This window comes from Carlito syrichta, unplaced genomic scaffold (assembly GCF_000164805.1).
Source record: "Carlito syrichta isolate Samal-C Ts95f unplaced genomic scaffold, Tarsius_syrichta-2.0.1 Scaffold301784, whole genome shotgun sequence".
NCBI lineage: Eukaryota > Metazoa > Chordata > Mammalia > Primates > Tarsiidae > Carlito > Carlito syrichta.
Genome location: NW_007245880.1, coordinates 382587 through 402343, shown reverse-complemented (window position 1 = coordinate 402343; position 19757 = coordinate 382587). Strand labels below are relative to the sequence as shown.

At 36.4% G+C, this 19757-nt stretch overlaps 2 protein-coding genes across 2 annotated transcripts in view; one reads left to right on the top strand and one right to left on the bottom strand.

Moving 5' to 3' along the window:
- The window catches only part of IFT74 (intraflagellar transport 74), a 115954-nt gene that overhangs the window by 68026 nt on the left and 28171 nt on the right, over positions 1 to 19757 (bottom strand). The gene's annotated exons all lie outside the window — the stretch shown is intronic.
- LRRC19 (leucine rich repeat containing 19) lies at positions 16115 to 19363 on the top strand. The gene is made up of 4 exons (XM_008055226.2): positions 16115 to 16206; positions 17242 to 17755; positions 18322 to 18498; positions 19035 to 19363. The coding sequence occupies exons 1-4, from the start codon at positions 16126 to 16128 to the stop codon at positions 19361 to 19363; spliced, it is 1101 nt and encodes a 366-aa protein (XP_008053417.1). The 5' UTR covers positions 16115 to 16125.

The window sequence follows — 19757 nt, the reverse complement described above, 5'->3', positions numbered from 1 at the left end:
CACCTTATACCAGTCAGAATAGCCATTATTAAAAAATCAAAAAACAATGGATGCTGGTATTAATCAATGAAAAGAGAACACATATATACTGTTGATAGGAATGTAAATTAGTACTACTTCTATGGAAACTGGTATGGCAATTTCTCAAAGAACTAAAAGTAGATGAAACATTCGATCCAGCAGTCCCATTATTTGGTATCTACCCAAAGGAAAAGAGGTCATTATACAAAAAAGACACCTGCATTTGCATGCTTTTTAGTTTATGTCCCACTTATTTATTTTTGCTTTTATTTCCTTTGCTTTTGGGTCTTATGCCCACTTTTACCACTTCTATTCAGCACAATTCACAACTGCAAATATGTGTAATCAACCTAAATGCCCATCAACTGACTGGTGGATAATAAACATGGTATATATACTGTGGAATACTATTCAGCCACAAAAGAGAATGAAATAATATTTTTTGAAGCAACTTCGATGGAACTGGAGACCATTATCCTAAGTGAAGTAATGAAGGAATGGAAACCAAGTACCAAATGTTCTCACTTATAAACGGGAGCTAAGCTCAGATTCTTCAAAGGCATATATAATGGTATAACAGACATTGGAAACTCAGAAGGGATAAGGTGAGAAGAGGGGGGGAGATGAAAAATCACTTATTGGGTATAATGTGCATTAGTGGGTGTGATGGATATACTGAAAGGCCAGACTTTTTCACTACTATACAATGCACCCATATAACCCAAAACCTTCTGTACTCTTAAAGCTACTGAAATAAAGAAAATATTTGTCCTGCTGAAACGAACATGACAAATATTCCTGAGGGCAAAATCAGCACAGATAGTACAGCTCTACATTACCAACTCCAGGGAGCACCATTCACAAGACATTCCATAATTTGAGGTTTCCTGAAGTCATGCAACACAATGGCTTATGTAAACTGCATTAAGATATAGCTAGCATATTTCGGTAAAATATATTATAGGTAAGCAAAGCCATTTCATTACCCCAATTTTTCACCTACATTTTCAGTTCTTATGAGTCTTAGTATCCGTTGTATCAAATAAACAAGCCAGTGGAAAAAGAAATCTCTTGAGGAAAATAATTAAGGCCACATGACATATATGACAAGGAAATGGAAACTTGGATATCTCATCTCTCCATTTGTATTTAGTGTTAGCTCATCACCCAATCTGACTCAATTTTTCAAATCATGGTCGACTAATCTAAAACTGTATAACATGTTTCCATTGTCTTTTCCAATTGTTTTAGATTTCCTTGTGGATTATTTTGCAAGATACTAATAGCATAAGCTAAATTGGAAAGGTAATATCAGATTCTTGGCATTCAGTAATGTTTTAAAAAGTTAAAGTATAGTTATGCAGACCCACAGTGTCCTTTTTCCTAAGATTTAAAACAAACAATAAATAAGGTGTGTTTAATAAACAAAGCAAAGTTTAAAAACAAATCGCAATTCCCCCTAGCTAAAGAGGCAACAGACTTTAGTAACATGCAAGGAGTCTAGTTCACTCTGATTAGTTGTTCTACTGTTCTGATGGAATAAACTTTCCTTTTAAAATCATAAGTAACCAATTGTTACACATTCTGTAAAAGCTAAAGAGACTAAATTTTATAAGACCCCTAAGGATGACAGTGTACATTCGTACCCTTTCAAACAGATCATATGTCTGCAGAAGGGTTTCCAAACGTGATGTTAAGAAAAGAGAGATAAAGAACAAGAAATATCAAGGTCACAAATAAAATGACAAAATAGAGGTAACTTTAGCAGTAAGTGCCAATAAGTGGCAATTTCCAGGCAAAGATGGCATGCTGAATGTATCCAATAACTTGGAGTTGTGTTCAAAACCTGACTAAAATGAAAATAAAAGGGAAAAGGGGTATAAACTCCCAAGAACAAAGATAACAGAAGAGGAATCAACAGGAATAAAACCTAGAAGGCAGAAAGCTAATAGCTAAGTGGAAACTAAGAAAGTAAAATTTTTCCACGCCAGCAATGGGAAAAGCTGAGTGGTCACTTGAATTACACTGCAGAAATTCTAAATGGCCCAGAAATTGGCCACTTAGGTATTCTGAAAATAGAGGAGTAGGGGCCAGTTACTCCTTTCCTCCACCCAGCCAGATACTATTCCTCTCCTAACAGAAGCAAAAAACTAGAGAATTTTTTTTTCCCTGTCTGGGGAAGTTTTTCAGTTAAAGTTTTTAAGTTAAAGTTTACATATAAAACATTTATATAAATACTTTTTTTTTTTTTTTTTTTGCCATTTAACACTCAGACCACTGGCCAACAGGCCTTATCTGTTCAGGCAGTAGATCAGAAGCATCATTTTGTGGATAATGACCACTAGGAATTCTCTAAGGAAACAGTACAGCAGGTTCACTCTACTGTAGGATTGAGTCAATAAGACGCACAAAATACACAATTTCCAACCAGCCTTTTTAGTTTCCCACTCTCATACATAAGCCCCAAACAAAATATTAACAGGCATATGAAGAAAGCCACCAATATAAAGAATACTATCCAAAATAACCTGGAAAAATACAAGCTGAGAATATAGAGGCTATTTAAGAACAGGAAAACAACACAAGGCACAATAAGAAACAAAAAGAAAACACATTCATGCAACAGAATTCTAATAAAAAAAATTCAAAGAACAAAAAGAGCTCTTAGAATTCAAAAAAGATGAGCCGGGCTTGGTGACTCAGCCTGTAATCCCGCACCTTTGGGAGGCTGAGGTGAGTGGACTGCCTGAGCCCGCGGGTTCAGGCGAGACCTCATCTCTACAATAAATCAAAAAAATTAGCCGGGCGTAGTAGCGTGCGCCTGTAGTTCCAACTACTTGGAAGGCTGAGGCGGAAGGATCACCAGAGCCCAGCAGGTCGAGGCTGCGGTGGCCGGGAGTGGCCACTGCACTCCAGTCTGGGTGACAGTGAGACGCCAACTCAAAAAAAAAAAAGATGGCAAAAAAGAACACTTTAATATAAGTTTGAAGATACACTTGATGATGTCTTCCAGAAAGCAAAGTAAAATGCACAGAGATAAATTGTAGGAGTTAAGATTTTAAAAAATCAGAAAATCATTCCAGAGGTTCAACACTCAATTAAGACAGTTCTAAAAAGAAGAAGTGAGATTTAAAAATAAAAAACAAAGAAGAAAGTCATCAATATCATTAGCAAAATAATTTAGAAAACTTTCCAGAACTGAGTGACATAGCTTCCAAATAGAAAGTGCCAAGAAGGTAGTACTCAGCTTAAAGGATGAAAAAAGATTCCTCCCAAGGCAAAGGCTCATGAAATTTCAGAATACAGTATTGATTTTTAAGGTTCTGAGGATTCAAGGGCAAGTTACACAAAAGGATATATAATTAGAATGACATGGTATCACCCATCTTAACAATAATACTAGAAACCCAAAGACAATGGGGCACAGCCATCAACACTTTGATGGAAAATTATTTTCTACCTACAATTCTATTTCTTGACAAATAACTTGCAAAGTCTAAATATGTTTCCTTCTATGTACTTTCTCAGGAAGCTATTGGGAAAGTTCCATTGAAACAAGGCAGGGATGACTGCAGTGGCTCATACCTGTTATCCCAGTTCTTTGAAAGTTCAAGTTGACAGAACGCTTCAGCCCAGGAGTTTAAGACTAGCCTGGGCAACAAAGTGAGACACTTATCTCTACAAAATAAATAAATATATAAATAAGAAACCAAGACAGGGCTTTCTAGAAAATAAGAATCCAGTAAAAAAGAAACCTCTACAATGAGGGCAGAGGTTAGCAGCTATGTAGATTTAGTGATTAGTTCTTCTAGGAAATTTTTAAGATAAAACAGATTAAATACCTAATATGCAGAGAATAATGACAGATATGCTAGGGGAGTGTTTGGGCATAAATTTATGATAAAATCAGAAAACTAAGCACATGAAAAAACAGTACAATTAATCTAGAGGAAACAAAAAGTGTGCAGGAACAGAAGAGTAATCCTGTTAACGTGGCTCAATGACAGTTTTCATAAGTTTATGATAGTCTAAACACTGAATACTCATCTAACCCAAATTACAAGTAACTATGTTGAGAGATATAGTGGGGGGGGACCCAAAAAGCCCAGAATATATTTATAAAAAATTATGTATTTATTCTTACATGTTTAAACTTCCATCACCTTCAAAGTACTCTCCATTTGATGCAAAACACCTGTATCAAGATGTTTTTTCCACTGATAAAAACAGTTTTTGACTTGTCAATTTTGATGCTGTTTAGGGCTCCTGCTGCTTTTAGTTTCACCTCTTCCACATCCACAAAATGGTTCCCTTTGAGAACTTTTTTCATGAGGTAGGGGGAAGTCGCTCTGGGCAAGATGGAGTGAATAGGGAGGGTGGGATACTGGGCTCATGCCATTCTTGGTCAAAAACTGCCGAACACTCGGTGTGGTGTGGACAAGTGCGCTCAAAAATCACCCACCATTAAATGGGCAAACCTGTTAAAACAATCTACAGGGGAAAAAAAAATTCACTGAAGTCTAATGCAACCTCTCAAAACACTAGCTGGTACAACTGATGCTACACGGATGCAGATGGGTTCCTAGAACAGTTACCTAGCGGAGGAAGCCTGTATTACAAGGGGCGGGCCCTCCAAAAAATAAGTCCTGTTCTTCTTGAGTCCCCCCTCATAAGTATATATTTCATGTGTTGGAGATACAGGTAGGGAATATTTGAAAGAAAGCTGAAGAAACTTCTGGTGCCAAAATAGTGGCCAAAAAGCTGGCTTCACTCCACAGCATAGAAAACCGAAAACAAATATCACAGCAATATGCCAGAACTCAAATATGAAGATGAGATAGTTATAGGGTCACATAGAAGTGAAAAAAATCCAAGTAGACAGCCAGGAACTAGACTTCCACATCCATGATGCCCCTCCCCCCATTCAACCTGGCACAGGCATGGAGAAAGCCTTCAACTCAATTTCTACTGACCATCATGGGCTCCCTGGCAGGAAGCCTGACCCTGCCTTAACCCACAGGAAACGCTGTGAATCTCTGAAAGGAAGAAGCATCCATCAGGGCAGACAGAGACAAAGAAGGGTGGTGGGGCTACCATCCCTAGAGATATAAACTCTGCTCTGTAGCACAGCCAAAGGAGACGCCAAATCAGAGTGTCTGTTCAACAGCACCACATTGTAGGCTGTTTATTCCACAGGTCTCCTGGGCACAAATCCTTAGACAGCCTTCCCACACTACCAGGATATCCCTTGGAGAATTTCTCCCATTCTGGAAGAGTAGCATGCCAATCATTTACTAAAGCCAATGCAAAACTGGGCTTAAGGTGCCACCTATAGTTGAAAAGGAGGTAGTGACCTAGCGGTAAAATAACTAAAAAACATTCAATAAAAAAGAAAACAAACCTGACAGAGAAGACTGGAATAACTAATCAGTCAATGCAAAGACACAGACATACATCCACAAGAAACAACAGCACACAGGGAACCATGATCTCTCCAAATGGACAAAACAAGGAACTATAACAGACTCTAATGAGATGGCAATACATGAGCTCTCTTACAAATAACTCAAAATAGCAGTTTTAAGGAAGCTCAGTGATCTACAACATAACAAAGAGAAGCAATTCGGAAAGTTATCAAAGAAATTTAATGAAAAGATTGAAATAATAAAAAAAAACAAATCTTGAAACTGAGAAATGCATTTGCTAAACTGAAAAAAAAAAATTAGAGGCTCTCAACAGCAGAATATATCAATCAGGGAAAAGTCAGTGACCTGAAGATAAGCTATGTAAAAATATTTAACCAGTGAAGAAAAAAGAAAGAAAAGCAATGGAAGACTGACTACAAAATATAGAAAATTACCTCAAAAGACCAAATCTGCTGGGTGTGATGGCTCACGCCTATAATCCCAACACTTTGGGAGGTAAAAAATTATCCCAGTGTGGTGGTGCAAGCCTGTGATCCCAGCTCCTCAGGAGGCTGAGGCAGAAGGATTGCCTGAACCCAGCAGGTGAAGGCTGTGGTAGATGTGAGTATGCCACTGCACTCTAACCTGACAGAGTGAGACTCTGACTCTCCCCCCCAAAAAAATACACTCACACAACTAAGAATTATTAGTGTTCAAGAAAGAGTTGGCCGGGTTGTGACTGAGCCTATAATTCCAGCATTTTGGGAGGCTGAGGCAAGTGGATTGCTTGAGCCCACAGGTTCGAGACCAGCCCGGGCAACTTGGCGAGACCTCATCTCTACAATAAATCAAAAACTAGCTGGATGTGTAGTGCATGCCTGTAGTTCCAGCTACTGTGAAGGCTGAGGCAGAAGGATCACCGGAGCCCAGCAGGTTGACGCTGGAGTGGCTGTGAGTGTGCCACTGTACTCCAGCCTGGGCGACCGAGTGAGACTCGAACTCAAAAAAAAGAAAGAAAGAGTTAAGCAAGAGCAAGAAACAGAAAGCTTATTTAAAGAAATAATAACAAAGCTTTACAAAACTTGAGAAAGATATAAACATCCAGGTATAGGAAGGTTAGAGAACACCAAATATATTTGAACCAAATAAGATGGTATACCCCAAGGCATCAAGCTCTCAAAGGTCAGAAAAAACCAGAAGATCCTAAAAGCACCAAGAGAAGAGAAGCAAATAACATATAAAGGTGCTTCAATTCATCTGGCCTCAAACTTTTCAACAGAAACCATATAGATTAGGAAGGAACAGAATGACATTTTCCAAATGTTCAGAGAAAAAAATTGTTATTCAAGAATACTGTATCCAGCAACAAAAATTTCCTTCAAAAGTAAGAGATAAAGTATTTCCTAGACAGACAAAAGCTGAGGATTAACCACTAGAACCTTCTTACTAGAAATGCTAAAAGTTCATCAATCTGAAAGAAAACAACTAACATGCAAAACAAAACAAAATCATATAAAGGTATAAAATCTACTGATAAAATTAAGTACAAAGACAAACCCAGAATACTCTAATAATGTAATTGTGATATTCAATCTACTCACAACTCTAATGGGAAGCCCAAAAGACAAATCTATCAGAAATAATTATAGCTACAGCAACCAGTTAAGAGAAAGGTGATATAAAAATATGTAACTTGAAACAACATAAAGTCAAAATATTAAAGTACAGAATTTTATTCATGCCTTTGTTTCTATTCTATCCTTTGTGATCTAAGATAAGGTGCTATCTCTGTACAATAACTTATTATATCTTACTCCAGCTTTCTTTTGATGAAGAAAAAAGTTAGTTACTTGTTACATCTATATTTTTGTAAGCCTCATGGTAATCATGATGTAAAAACCTATAAGAGATTCACTAAAAATAAAAAGCAATAAATTAAAACATACTACCAAGAAAATCACGTAACCACAAAGGGAGACAGGAAAAAAGAAAGAGAGGTATTACCAAACACCCAGAAATCAAGCAACAACATAACAACAGTAAGGTCTCACTTACTAATAACAACACTGAATGTACATAGACTCAATTATCTAATTAAAAGGCACAGACTGGCCAGGCTTGGTGGCTCATGCCTGTTATCCCAAGACTTTGGGAGACCAAGGCAAGAGGACTGCCTGAGTCCAGGAGTTTGAGACCAGCCTAGGCAATACGGTGAGACCTTATCTCTATAATAAAATTTTTAAAAATTAGCTAGTTGTAGGGGCGTGTGCATGTAGTCCCAGCTACTTGGAATACTAAGGTGGAAGGATCTCCTGTAACTGGCTGGCTGGTCAAGGATGCAGTAGCCGTGACCATGCCACTGCACTCCAGCCTGGGCAACAGAGTGAGACCTCAACTCAAAAAACAAACAAACAAAAACAACAACAACAACAAACAAACAAAAATACAAGGGTCCAATTCTGATTTGGACCCCATCTTTAAAATAAAAATTTAAAAAAGCGTCCAATCCTGACTCGGACCCCACATCTTTAAAATTAGGAAATAAATAAAATAATTTTTAAAAAATTTTAAAGGTACAGACTGCTTGAATGAATGAGGAAAAAAGACCCAATTATATGCTGCCTACAGTAAATCTATTTCACCTATAAAGACACACACAGATTAAAACTGAAATGGTGAAAAAATATTACTTACACTGGAAGCCAAAAAACAATAGGAGGTTGTCTGATTTTTATCAGATACAACAGAATACAAATCAAAAACTGCAAAAAGAGACAAAGAAGGTGACTATATAATGATAAGGAGTCAATTTACCAAGTAGATATAACAACTATAAATATTTCTGCTCTCAACACCAGAGGTCCCAAGTATATAAAGCAACCATTAACAGATCTACAGAGAGAGCTAGATTGCAATATAATAATAGTAGGGGACTTTAAAACCCCACTCTCACTAATAGGTCATTCAAACAGAAAGTCAACAAAGAAAGATTGGATTTAAACTACCCACTACCCACCAAATGCAAGCCTGTAATCTCAGCATTTTGGGAGGCTGAGGCGGGAAGGATGCTTGAGCCCAGGAGCTCGAGACAAGCCTGGGCAATATAGCAAGACCTTGTCTCTCCGAAACATTTTTTTAAGAATTAGCCAGATAGAGAATAATATAATGGACACTGGAGACTCAAAAGGGAGAAGGGGAGAGGATGTGGAGGAACAAAAAAATCACCTCTTGGGCACAATGTGCACAGGAGTGGGTGGTGGGTACACTTAAAGCCCAGACTTCTTCACCACTATATAATGCAACCATGTAGCCAAAAACTATTTGTCTTCTGTAAAGCTACTGAAATAAAGAAGAAGAAGGAAAAAAAATTAGCTGGCATGGTGGTTGTGCCCTTGTAGTCCCTGTTACTTGGGAGCTGAGCCAGAAAGATTGCCTTAGCCCAGGAGGTCGAGGCTGCAGTGAGCTGTGATCGAGCCACTGTACTCCAGCCTGAGCAAGAGTGAGACTTCAACTCAAAAGAATAAATAAATAAAATAAACAAACCACCCACTAGATCCAATATGCCTAACTGACATTTACAGAATATTTCACCCACCAGCTGCAGAATACATATTTTTTTCATCAGCACATGAAATAGTCTCCAGAACAGACCATATCTAGGACCACAAAACAAGTATGAACAAATTCAAAAAGCAGAAATCATATTAAATGTTTTTTTCTGATCACAATGAAATAAAACTTGAAAACAATAACAAGAGAAACCTCAGAAACTTTACAAGCTTATAGAAATTAAACAACTTGCTCTTAACCAATGGAAATTAAGAAAGATGTTTAAACATTTCTTTTTTTTTTTTTTTTTTTTGAGTTGGAGTCTCACTCTGTCATCCAGGCTAGAGTGCAGTGGCACACTCACAGCCACCACAGCCTCGACCTCCTAAGCTCAGGCAATTCTTCCACCTCAGGCTTCCAAGTAGCTGGAACCACAGGCGCATGTCACCACAACCGGCTAATTTTTTGATTTATTGTAGAGACGAGGTCTTGTCAAGTTGCCCAGGCTGGTCTCAAAACCCCTGGGCTCAGACAATCCTCTCATCGCTGCCTCCCAGAGTGCTGGGATTACAGGCATGAACCACTGCACCCGGCCTAAACATTTCTTTAAAAGATAAAAATACAACATATCAAAATATATGAGACAGCAAAAAAGCAGTAATAAAAGGGAATTTTATGGCAATAAACACCTTTCTCAAAAAATAAGATAAATAACTTACCAATTCACCTCAGGGAACTAGAAAAGTAAGAACAAACAAAACCCAAAATTAAGAAAAGGAAGGAAATAACAAATATCTGAGCAAAAATAAGTGAAATTGAGGCTAAAAAAAATAAAGATCAGTGAAAGTTGTTTTTTTGAAAAGATAAACAAAAATCAACACAGCTTTAACTAGAATAAAAAATAGAGAGGAGAGAAGACCCAAAAGAAAAAAAAAATCAAAAACAAAACAACTGAGACCACAGAAGTACAAATCATTAGAGACCATTATGAACAACTATACAGCAACAAATTGAAAAATCCAGAAGAAAATGATGGGTTCTGGACACATACAACCTACCAAGAAGGAACCATGAAGAAACAGAAAACCTCAATAGCCAGTAATAAGTAATGAGATCAATACCACAATAAAAACTCTCCCATCAAAGAAAAGTCTAGGATTTGATGGTTTCACTGCTGAATTCTGCTATTTAAAAAAGCACTAATATCAATTCTACAAAAAAAGCTGAAGAGGAGGAAATCCTTCCAAACTCATTCCAAAGGCCAGCATTACCCTGCTACCAAAACCAGACAAGGACACAACAAAATATGAAAACTGCAGGCCAATATCCCTGAAGAACACAAATGCAAAAAATCTTCAACAAAAAATACTAGCAAACCAAATTCAACAACACATTAAAAAGATCATTCACAGTATTCATTCAGGGATGCAAAAATGGTTCAACATATACAAGAAAATAAAAATGGTAAGCTGGGCAGAATGACATGTGCCTGTAATCCTAGCTCTTTGGGAAACTGAGACGGAAGGATCACTTGAACCCAGGAGTTTGAGGACAATCCTGGACAACAAAATGAAACCCCATCTTAAAAAATAGTAATTATTATTAAATAAATAATGTATAAATAAACGTGATACATCACATTAACAGAACCAAGAACAAAAACCATGTAATGATTTCAATAAATACCAAAAGAGAATTTGATAAAATTCAACATCCCTTTATGATAAAACCTTCATCAAACTAGGTATAGAAGGAACATACTTCAAAATAATGAATAAGCCGGGCTTGGTGGCTCAGCCTGTAATCCCATGCCTTGGGAGGCTGAGGTGAGTAGACTGCCTGAGCCTGTGGGTTCGACCTCATCTCCACAATAAATCAAAAAATTAGCCGGGTGTGGTAGCGCGCGCCTGTAGTTACAGCTACTTGGAAGGCTGAGGTGGAAGGATTGCCAGAGCCCAGCAGGTCGAGGCTGCTGTGGCTGGGAGCGGCCACTGCACTCCAGACTGGGCAACAGAGTGAGACTCCAACTCAAAAAAAAAAAAAAAGAATGACATATAGGACAAACGCACAGCTAACACCAAAGGACCTTCCTTTAAGATCTGGAATAAGACAAGGATGCCCATTTTCACCACTTGTATTCAATATCATACTGAAAGTCTTGGCCAAAGCAGTTAGACGAGAGAGAGAAATAAAAGGCATCCAGATGGAAAAGAAAGAGATCAAATTAGCCTTGTTCACAGATGGCATGTTCTTATACTCAGAAATACCTAAAGACTCCACAAAAAAATCTGTTAGAATCCATAAAAGAATTCAGTGACCTTTCAAAATATAAAATCAACATACAAGAATTCATATACGCCAACAGCAAAAAATATGAAAAAAAAATCAAGAAAACAACCTTGCCTGCAATAGCCACAAAAAATATAAAATACCAGAATAAAATTAACCAAAGCTATGAAAGATTTATATAAGGAAAACTATAAAACACTGATGAAAGAAATTTAGAGACCAGGTATAATGACTTGTATCTGTAATCCCAGCACTTTGGGAGGCCAAGGCAGGAGGGATGCTTGAGCCCAGGAGTTCAAGACCGGCCTGGGCAATATAATGAGACCTTGTCACTACAAAAAAATTAAAAAATTATGTGGGAGTTGTGGCACACACCTGTAGTCCCAGCTACTTGGAAGGCTGAGGTGGAAGGATCACCTGAGTCCAGGGGGTCAAGGCTGTGGTCAGCTGTGATTGTGCTACTGTGCACTCCAACCTGGGCAACAGAGCAAGACCTCAACTCAAAAAAAAGAAAGGAAAAAAGAAAAAGAAATTGAAGACACATATAAAAACAGATATCCCATGCTCATTGAGTGGATGAACTAACATTATTAAAATGACAATACTACCCAAGGCAATGTACTAATTCAATGCAATCCTTACCAAATTTCAATGACATTCTTTATAGAAATAGAAAAAAAAAAATCCCAAAATATATACAGAACCACAAAAGACTCCAAATAGTCAAAACAATCCTGAGCAGAAAGTAACAAAGCTGGAGGCATCACATCACCTGACTTCAAAATTTACTAAAAAGTTATAATAACCAAATCAGCATGGTACTGGCATAAAAAGAAACACACAAACCAATGGAACAGAGAACCCAGACACAGATTCATGCATTTACAGTCAATTTATCTTCAACAAAGAACATACAACGGGGAAAGGACAGTCTTTTCAATAAATGGTGCTGAGTAAACTGAATAATTATATGCAGAAGAATGAAACTTCACCATGCACAAAAATCAAATTAAAGTAGATTAAAGACTTAAATCTAAGATCCAAAACTATAAAACTACTAGGAAAAAAACATTAGGGAATTACTCCAGAATAATAAGCTGGGCAATGATTTTTTTTGTGTCTAAGACCTCAAAAGCACAGGCAACCAAAGCAAAAATAGGCAAATAGGATTTTATCAAGCTAAAAAGCTTCTGCGTAGTAAAAACAAAACAGAAACAACTAAAGTGAAAAGACAACCCATAGGTTAAAGGAAAATATGTGCAAACTACCCATCTAACAAGAAATTAATACTCAGAATAAGGAATTCAAATAACTCACTAGCAAAAAAAAAAAAAAAATAATCCAATTTAAAATGGGCAAAAGATATGAACAGACATTTCTAAAAAGAAGATATACAGCCGGGCTCGGTGGCTCAGCCTGTAATCCCGTGCCTTTGGGAGGCTGAGGTGAGTGGATTGCCTGAGCCTGCGGGTTCGAGACCTGCCTGGGCAGCGAGATTTCATCTTTACAATAAATCAAAAAATCAGCCAGGTGTGGTAGCGCATGCCTGTAGTTTCGGCTACTTGGAAGGCTGAGGCGGAAGGATCGCCGGAGCCCAGCAGGTCGAGGCTGCGGTGGCCAGGAGCAGCCACTGCACTCCAGTCTGGGCGACAGAGTGAGACTCCAACTCAAAAAAAAAAAAAAAAAAAGAAGATATACAAATGATAAGCAGGTGTAGGAAAAAAAGTTCAACATCAGTAATCAACAGAAAAATGTAAATCAAAACTACAGCAAGATAGCATCTCACCTGAGTTAAAATGGCTTTTACCAAAAAGACAGGCAATAACAGATGCTGGTGAGGATGTGGGGAAAGGGAAGTCCTCATGCACTGTTGGTGGGAATGCATGCACAGCCACTGTGGAGAACAGTCTTGAGGCTCTAAAATGTAAAAAACCCTAAAAATAGAACTACATGTTCCAGCATTCCTACCACTAAGCACATATACAACAGAAAAAAATCAATATATCAAAAAGATATCTGACTCCCATGTTTATCGCTGCACTATTCACAGTAGCCAAAATAATGAATCAAACAAGCTGCCCACCAATAGATGAATGGATTAAAAAATGTGATTATATACATAATGGAAGATTATTGAGCCATAAAAAAAAAAAGAAAGAAATCCTGTCACTTGAGGCAACATGAAAGAATCTGGAGGTAATTATGTTAAATGAAATAAGCCAAGCACAGAAAGACAAACATCGCATGTTCTCACTCAAAAGTGGGAGCTAGCCAGGCTCGGTGGCTCAGCCTGTAATCCGGCGCCTTTGGGAGGCTGAGGTGAGTGGATTGCCTGAGCCCACAGGTTCAAGACCCGCCTAGGCAACTTGGCGAGACCACATCTCCACAATAAATTTTAAAAAATAAGCCCGGTGTGGTAGCGCGCGCCTGTAGTTCCAGCTACTCGGAAGGCTGAGGCAGAAGGATCGCTGGAGCCCAGCAGGTCGAGCCTGCGGTGGCCAGGAGCGGCCACTGCACTTCAGTCTGGGCGACAGAGTGAGACTCAAACTCAAAAAAAAAAAAAAGAAAAAAAAAAAGTGGGAGTTGAAAAAGTGGATCTCATACAGAGAGTAGATTGGTGGTTACCAGAGATCCAGAAGGTTATTAGGGAGAGCGGGGATAAAGAGAAGTTGATTGATGGGTACAAATATACAGCTTGACAGAAGGAATAAAGCCTAATATTAGATGAGTAGGGTGATTAATGGGACAAATATACAGTTTGATAGAAGAAATGAAATAAGACCTATTGTTAGGGTGCTATTTCAAAATATCTAGAAGAGAATTATTTGAATGTTTCTAGCATAACAGTAAGATGAATATTTAAGGTGATGGATACCCCAACAATACTGATATAACCTTTACAAATTATATGAATGTATTTAATGATCATATGTGTCCCAAAACTATGTACAAATATTATGTATCAGTAAAATTTTGCCAGGCGTGGTGGCTCATACCTGTAATCCCAGCACTTTGGGAGGGTGAGGCAAGCAGATTGCTCTAGAGTCCAGGGGTTCAAGACCAGCCTGGGCAACTTGGTGAGACTCGACTCTACAATAAGTCAAAAAAATGAGCCCAGCATAGTGGCACACGCCCGTAGTTCCAGCTACTTGGAAGGCTGAGACAGAAGAATCACCTGAACCCAGCAGGTCAAGGTTGTGGTAGCCATGAGCATGCCACTGCACTCCGGCCTGGGTAGCAGAATGAGACTCCTACTCAAAAAAATAATAAAATTAAAAATAATAAAATTTTTTAAAATTACCACAGGGGGAAGAAAATGAGAGCTGAAGATTTTCATCTCCCACAGCTGTAAGTCAAGGATAATACCAATATACAATGGCTAAAGTTGAAAAATTAAGAAGCAGCAGTATAAGCATATATTATATTGTACTTACATTGCACATATACATAAATATATATTCTGAAATTTCTTCTCATACATTTATATATTAAAATTTCTAAATTTACAACCACTTCAACCACTTTAAAGTTTCTTTCATGAGTTCTAGGAGACACTTTAAAAAATATTAAGTCTCTACAGCCACAAAAAAGAATGAAATCAGCTAGGCATGATGGCTCATACCCATAGTCCCAGCACTTTGGGAGGCCAAGGCGAGAGGATTACCTAAGCCCAGGGATTTGAGACTAACTTGGGCAACTTGGCAAGACCTTGTCTCTACAATAAGTCAAAAACTTAGCTGGTCACGGTGGCCCACGCCTGTAGTTCAAGCTTCTTGGAAGGCTGAGGCAGAAGGATTGCCTGAGCCCAGCAGGTGAAGGCTACAGTAGCCATGACTGTGCCACTGCACTTCAGCCTAGGTGACAGAGTGAGACTCCAACTCCAAAAAAAAAAAAAAGAATGAAATTATTGTTTTGCAATAATATGAATAGAGCTAGAGGCCATTATCCTAAGTGAACTCACTCAGAAACAAAACCAAATACCACATGTTTTCACCTATAAGTGGAGGCTAAACAACGTATACACATGTACATAAAGTTGAAAGTAATCAACACTGGGGTACTGCAAAAAAAAGGGAGAATGAGGGGCAGGGTAAGGACTGAAAATTATATATTGGGTACAATGTTCACTATTTGGGAAATGGGTAGACTAGAAGCCCAACCATCCCCACCAATAAACAATATTGTAACAAACATACATTTGTACCCCCTGAATCTAATATGTAAAATAAATTTAAAAATAAATTTAGCTAAAATTCAGATATCACTTCTCTTATAACCAGAAGGTTCATGAAAATATATGATCTCAGAAAATCCTGTTGTTGCTTTTTTTTAAATTTAAAATAAAATTTTCTTACACAAGAAAGGTACATATATAGTCTCTCATTTTCCACAGGAATTTTTAGTTTGTTTGCTTGTTTGTTTGTGAGTTGGAGTCTCACTTCATTGTCCAGGCTGGAGTACAGTGGCATGCTTACAGCCATTGGGCTCCAGTGATCCTTCTGCCTCAGCCTTCCAAGTAGCTGGAACTACACGTGCGTGCTACCACACCCAGCTAATTTTTGATTTATTGTAGAGACGAGGTCTCACCAAGTTGCCTGGGCTGGTCTTGAACCTGTGGGCTCAGGCAATCCACTCACCTCGGCCTCCCAAAGTGTTGGAATTACAGGCTGAGCCAATGAGCCCAGCCTAATTTTTTTTAAGATTAGAGTGCAAGGAGGTGAACAGTCATGCCATTGTTTCACATTTTATGTATTTTAAGAAAAAAATAGATTCAAAAAGAAAAATATAATGTCCTCAAAATCTCTAAAGTTCTAGTCTCCTGTTGAAATGCAAATACTCTCTTTTTTATCAGGCGTGCAAGATGAAAGTCATATGCATCACAATCTTGTTTTGTCTCTTCTCCATGTTATTATTATCAGACGAAAGACAGACTTCTAAAACAGTAAGTTTTTACAACCAAGGTAGTAAAAATATTTTCAAAGGTACATTTTCTGTACATTTAGCAAGATATCAAAAGGTGACAAAAGAAAACAAAGAAAATCTGAGCTATCAAAACTAAGTCTTTATTTCGTTGTTTATACTTAATATCTGTGATCTGAGCCAGATTCTAATTTGACAATAGCAGCCTTCATTTTTCTTTAACTGAGTTGACTAAAGGAGAAATTTAAAATTTTTACTATAAAATCAGACACAGTAACCAATTTACAATGTAGAAAGGTTCTTTTAAAAAATCACATATTTATGAGGAAAATTATTGTTATTTGCATTATCATTATTGGTAGGACAATCTAACTGCAAAACCAAAAACAAACAAGAACTATTCTTAGTTCTATTTATTCTTAGTTTATTATTCAGTAAAAACAGTAACTCTTTCAGTCTATACTTACCTAAGGAAAGTATCTTAGGTTGTGTGGCTCTTTAAATTCAATACATAGCTCCATTTCTGATATAAAGTAAGTATTTTTTAAAACAACAAACATCGAGCTGTTAAATTCAGAGAGCTATATATTGGGTATGATTTCCTAATTATTTAATAGCCGTAGGTATAATGTTGGTAGCTTGGCTGTTTTTTTTAAATTTTCTACATAATTTCCTTATTATAAATGCAATCTTGAATGCTGGAATATTAAGTAAGTTAGCAGAATTATTATTTACCATGTATTTTTACATATATAAATAGGAATATACCAATATTTTTTCTTTCTGTAATAATTACTCAGTAACAGTTAGAAGATACCTATATAACAAACTGGAATCTCTTTGCTCTATTGTATGTGTCAGAATTTCCTTAATCTCCAGTATTTCATCTCAATCATGAAGAAAAATATTTGCTCTACCATTTTTACACTTTAACAGCAAAAAATTAGGTAGATTTTTTTCCCAAAATGATGTCCTTCCAATTAAGTGCTTAAATATGAAGTTTTGGGAAATTCTGTCAATATTTTTCCTGATTAATTCTAATTTTCTTCTTTTTTAGGAAGTCCAATGCAATTTAACTGAAAAAAATTATTCTGTGATTCCAGCAGATATCAAGAAAGATGTTATTATACTTGATCTCAGTTACAACCAAATTACACTTAACGTTAAAGACACAAGGGTTCTCCAGAGGTATTTTTTACTCACTGAGCTCTACTTGATTCAGAACAATGTTAGTATCTTACATAATGACAGTTTTGGTAACCTCTCCAATCTAGAAATTTTAAATATCTGTAGAAACTCCATCTCTATTATTCAACTGGGTGCATTTGTAGGCTTAAATAAACTAAAACAGTTGTATCTCTGCCAAAACAAAATATTACAACTGAGTGCTGATATATTTGTACCTCTAAGAAACCTAAGACTTCTGAATCTGCAAGGCAATTTCATAAGCTATTTTGATGTACCACAATTATTTCATCTGGAATTCATAATTTTATATGGAAACCCCTGGAACTGCTCCTGTAGTCTATTCAATTTGCAGAACTGGCTGAACACATCAAATGTGACTTTAGGTAAGCTATTATAATTTAAATTAATCAAAACCAAAATGTGATTAATTTCAAATCTTCTACCACAGAAAAGCTACCATGTCATGTTTTAAAGAAAAGAAAACTATTTCTGATTAAAGGAAACAGGAAGAAACACTAAAAAATAATTGTTATATAGATGTTCTCCTTCTTCCATACCAGGGGGAAAAAATTTAAATGTTTTATATATGTGAGATAATAATGTCACCTCATGTATTGTTAGCAAAGTCAATATATGACATTTTTTAAAGTATCTCCTAGAGAGTAGCTTAAAACAGGTGTCCTATTCTAACTGCAAACCATGCTGTGCCTGAGATATAGATTGTAATCACAATTTTAATCATAAAATATTCACGAACACAAAATAAAATAATTTTAATAAACGGAAATGTTCATCATTCCCTCATTGTGCTGCTAGGCGAATACAACAAGAATTGTTTATAACATCCTGAAAATTCACAGATGTGTCAAAAAATTCTAGATAAAAAGAAATTTTAAAATGTTAACTATTCTTTATAATAAATCTTAGTTTATTCTTTCTGATTTACTAGAATATGAGAATATTACCATGTGTAGACATCCAGACGACCTGAAAAGCTACAATATCAAAACATTTAAGGCTGAATGCCACTCAAAATTTCCTTCACCTATAACTGAAGATCTTTATGTTCAGTCCATTTGCAATTCAACATTTAATAGCTCTTTGAACAACTTAACAAGAAATTCAGGTAATATACTGGTTCTGAATATTAATACTGCTGAATATATCATACTAAATAAACTGAGGTAGTTCTCATTATCTTTATTTACTTTAAATGTCTATAAATGTAAGGGAACAATTCCTCATCTCAACTAGGTTCACAAAATAGCAGGCTTCCAAACTAGGGTGTGCTAGTTATTAGTCAAATGTACTGTGCAAATCATTTAACTTCTCTGAGTCTTTGTCTCAGAATCAAGTCAAGTCAAGTCAGAATCTTAATGAGAATAAATCAGTAAAGGTCTTAGGTAAACAGATAACAAAACCTGCAAAGGCAGGTAGCTAGTTTTGAACAAAGTTATTATTTCACCACGCTAAGAAATAGATTTTTAATTTAGTGCAGTTTTAGTAACTTTTTTCCCAAGAAAATAATAATGGATGTTTATTTCTAATACCAATATTGGGTCATATTAGAACATATTATTATAATGATTTTATTTCTGTCAATTTAACAAATTCATATTCTCTCTCTCTCTCTCTTCTCTCTCTCTCCTTATTCCATTTAAGGACATGAACCTTTTGGTAAAAGCTGGACTTTTCTCATTGGCGTTGTTGTCACTGTACTGATTACTTCACTCCTCATTTTTATTGCTATCAAATGCCCAATATGGTACAATATTCTGCTTAGTTACAATCATCATCGCCTGGAAGAGCATGAAGTAGAAACCCATGAAGATGGTTGCACTGGAAATCCAAGTTATCTTTCACAGATACCAGATAAAAACTCTGAAGAAACTACAGTAATATTTGAACAATTGCATTCATTTGTGGTAGAAGATGATGGGTATATTGAAGACAAATATATAGATACCCATGAATTATGTGAAGAAAATTAATTCATTTCAATGCTTAATTTTTAAAACAATGTTATTGGTTCACTCACAGTTTAAACATGAAGATTTTGATGTGACATACTAAACTATAGCTAGTAGACATTAATATTTACAACATACAACATTTTTTATTGTATTGTGCTGAGCAAGCTGTTCCAAATACAGTAACTTACACTCCTTGGTAGATAATAGTTATACAGTCAGTCTATAATACTAACATTATTAGTCTCAGCAATATTTAGGAGACTGTACAGACTAGTAAGGAGAAGACCTAAAGAAAACTATTCACTCATAAAAAATGAACAGATTCTCATATTAAGAGATATTTGATGTAATATGTATTAAATTATTCTAAAGTTCCAATCAGTAAAGAAATAAAAGGTTTTGGAATTACATA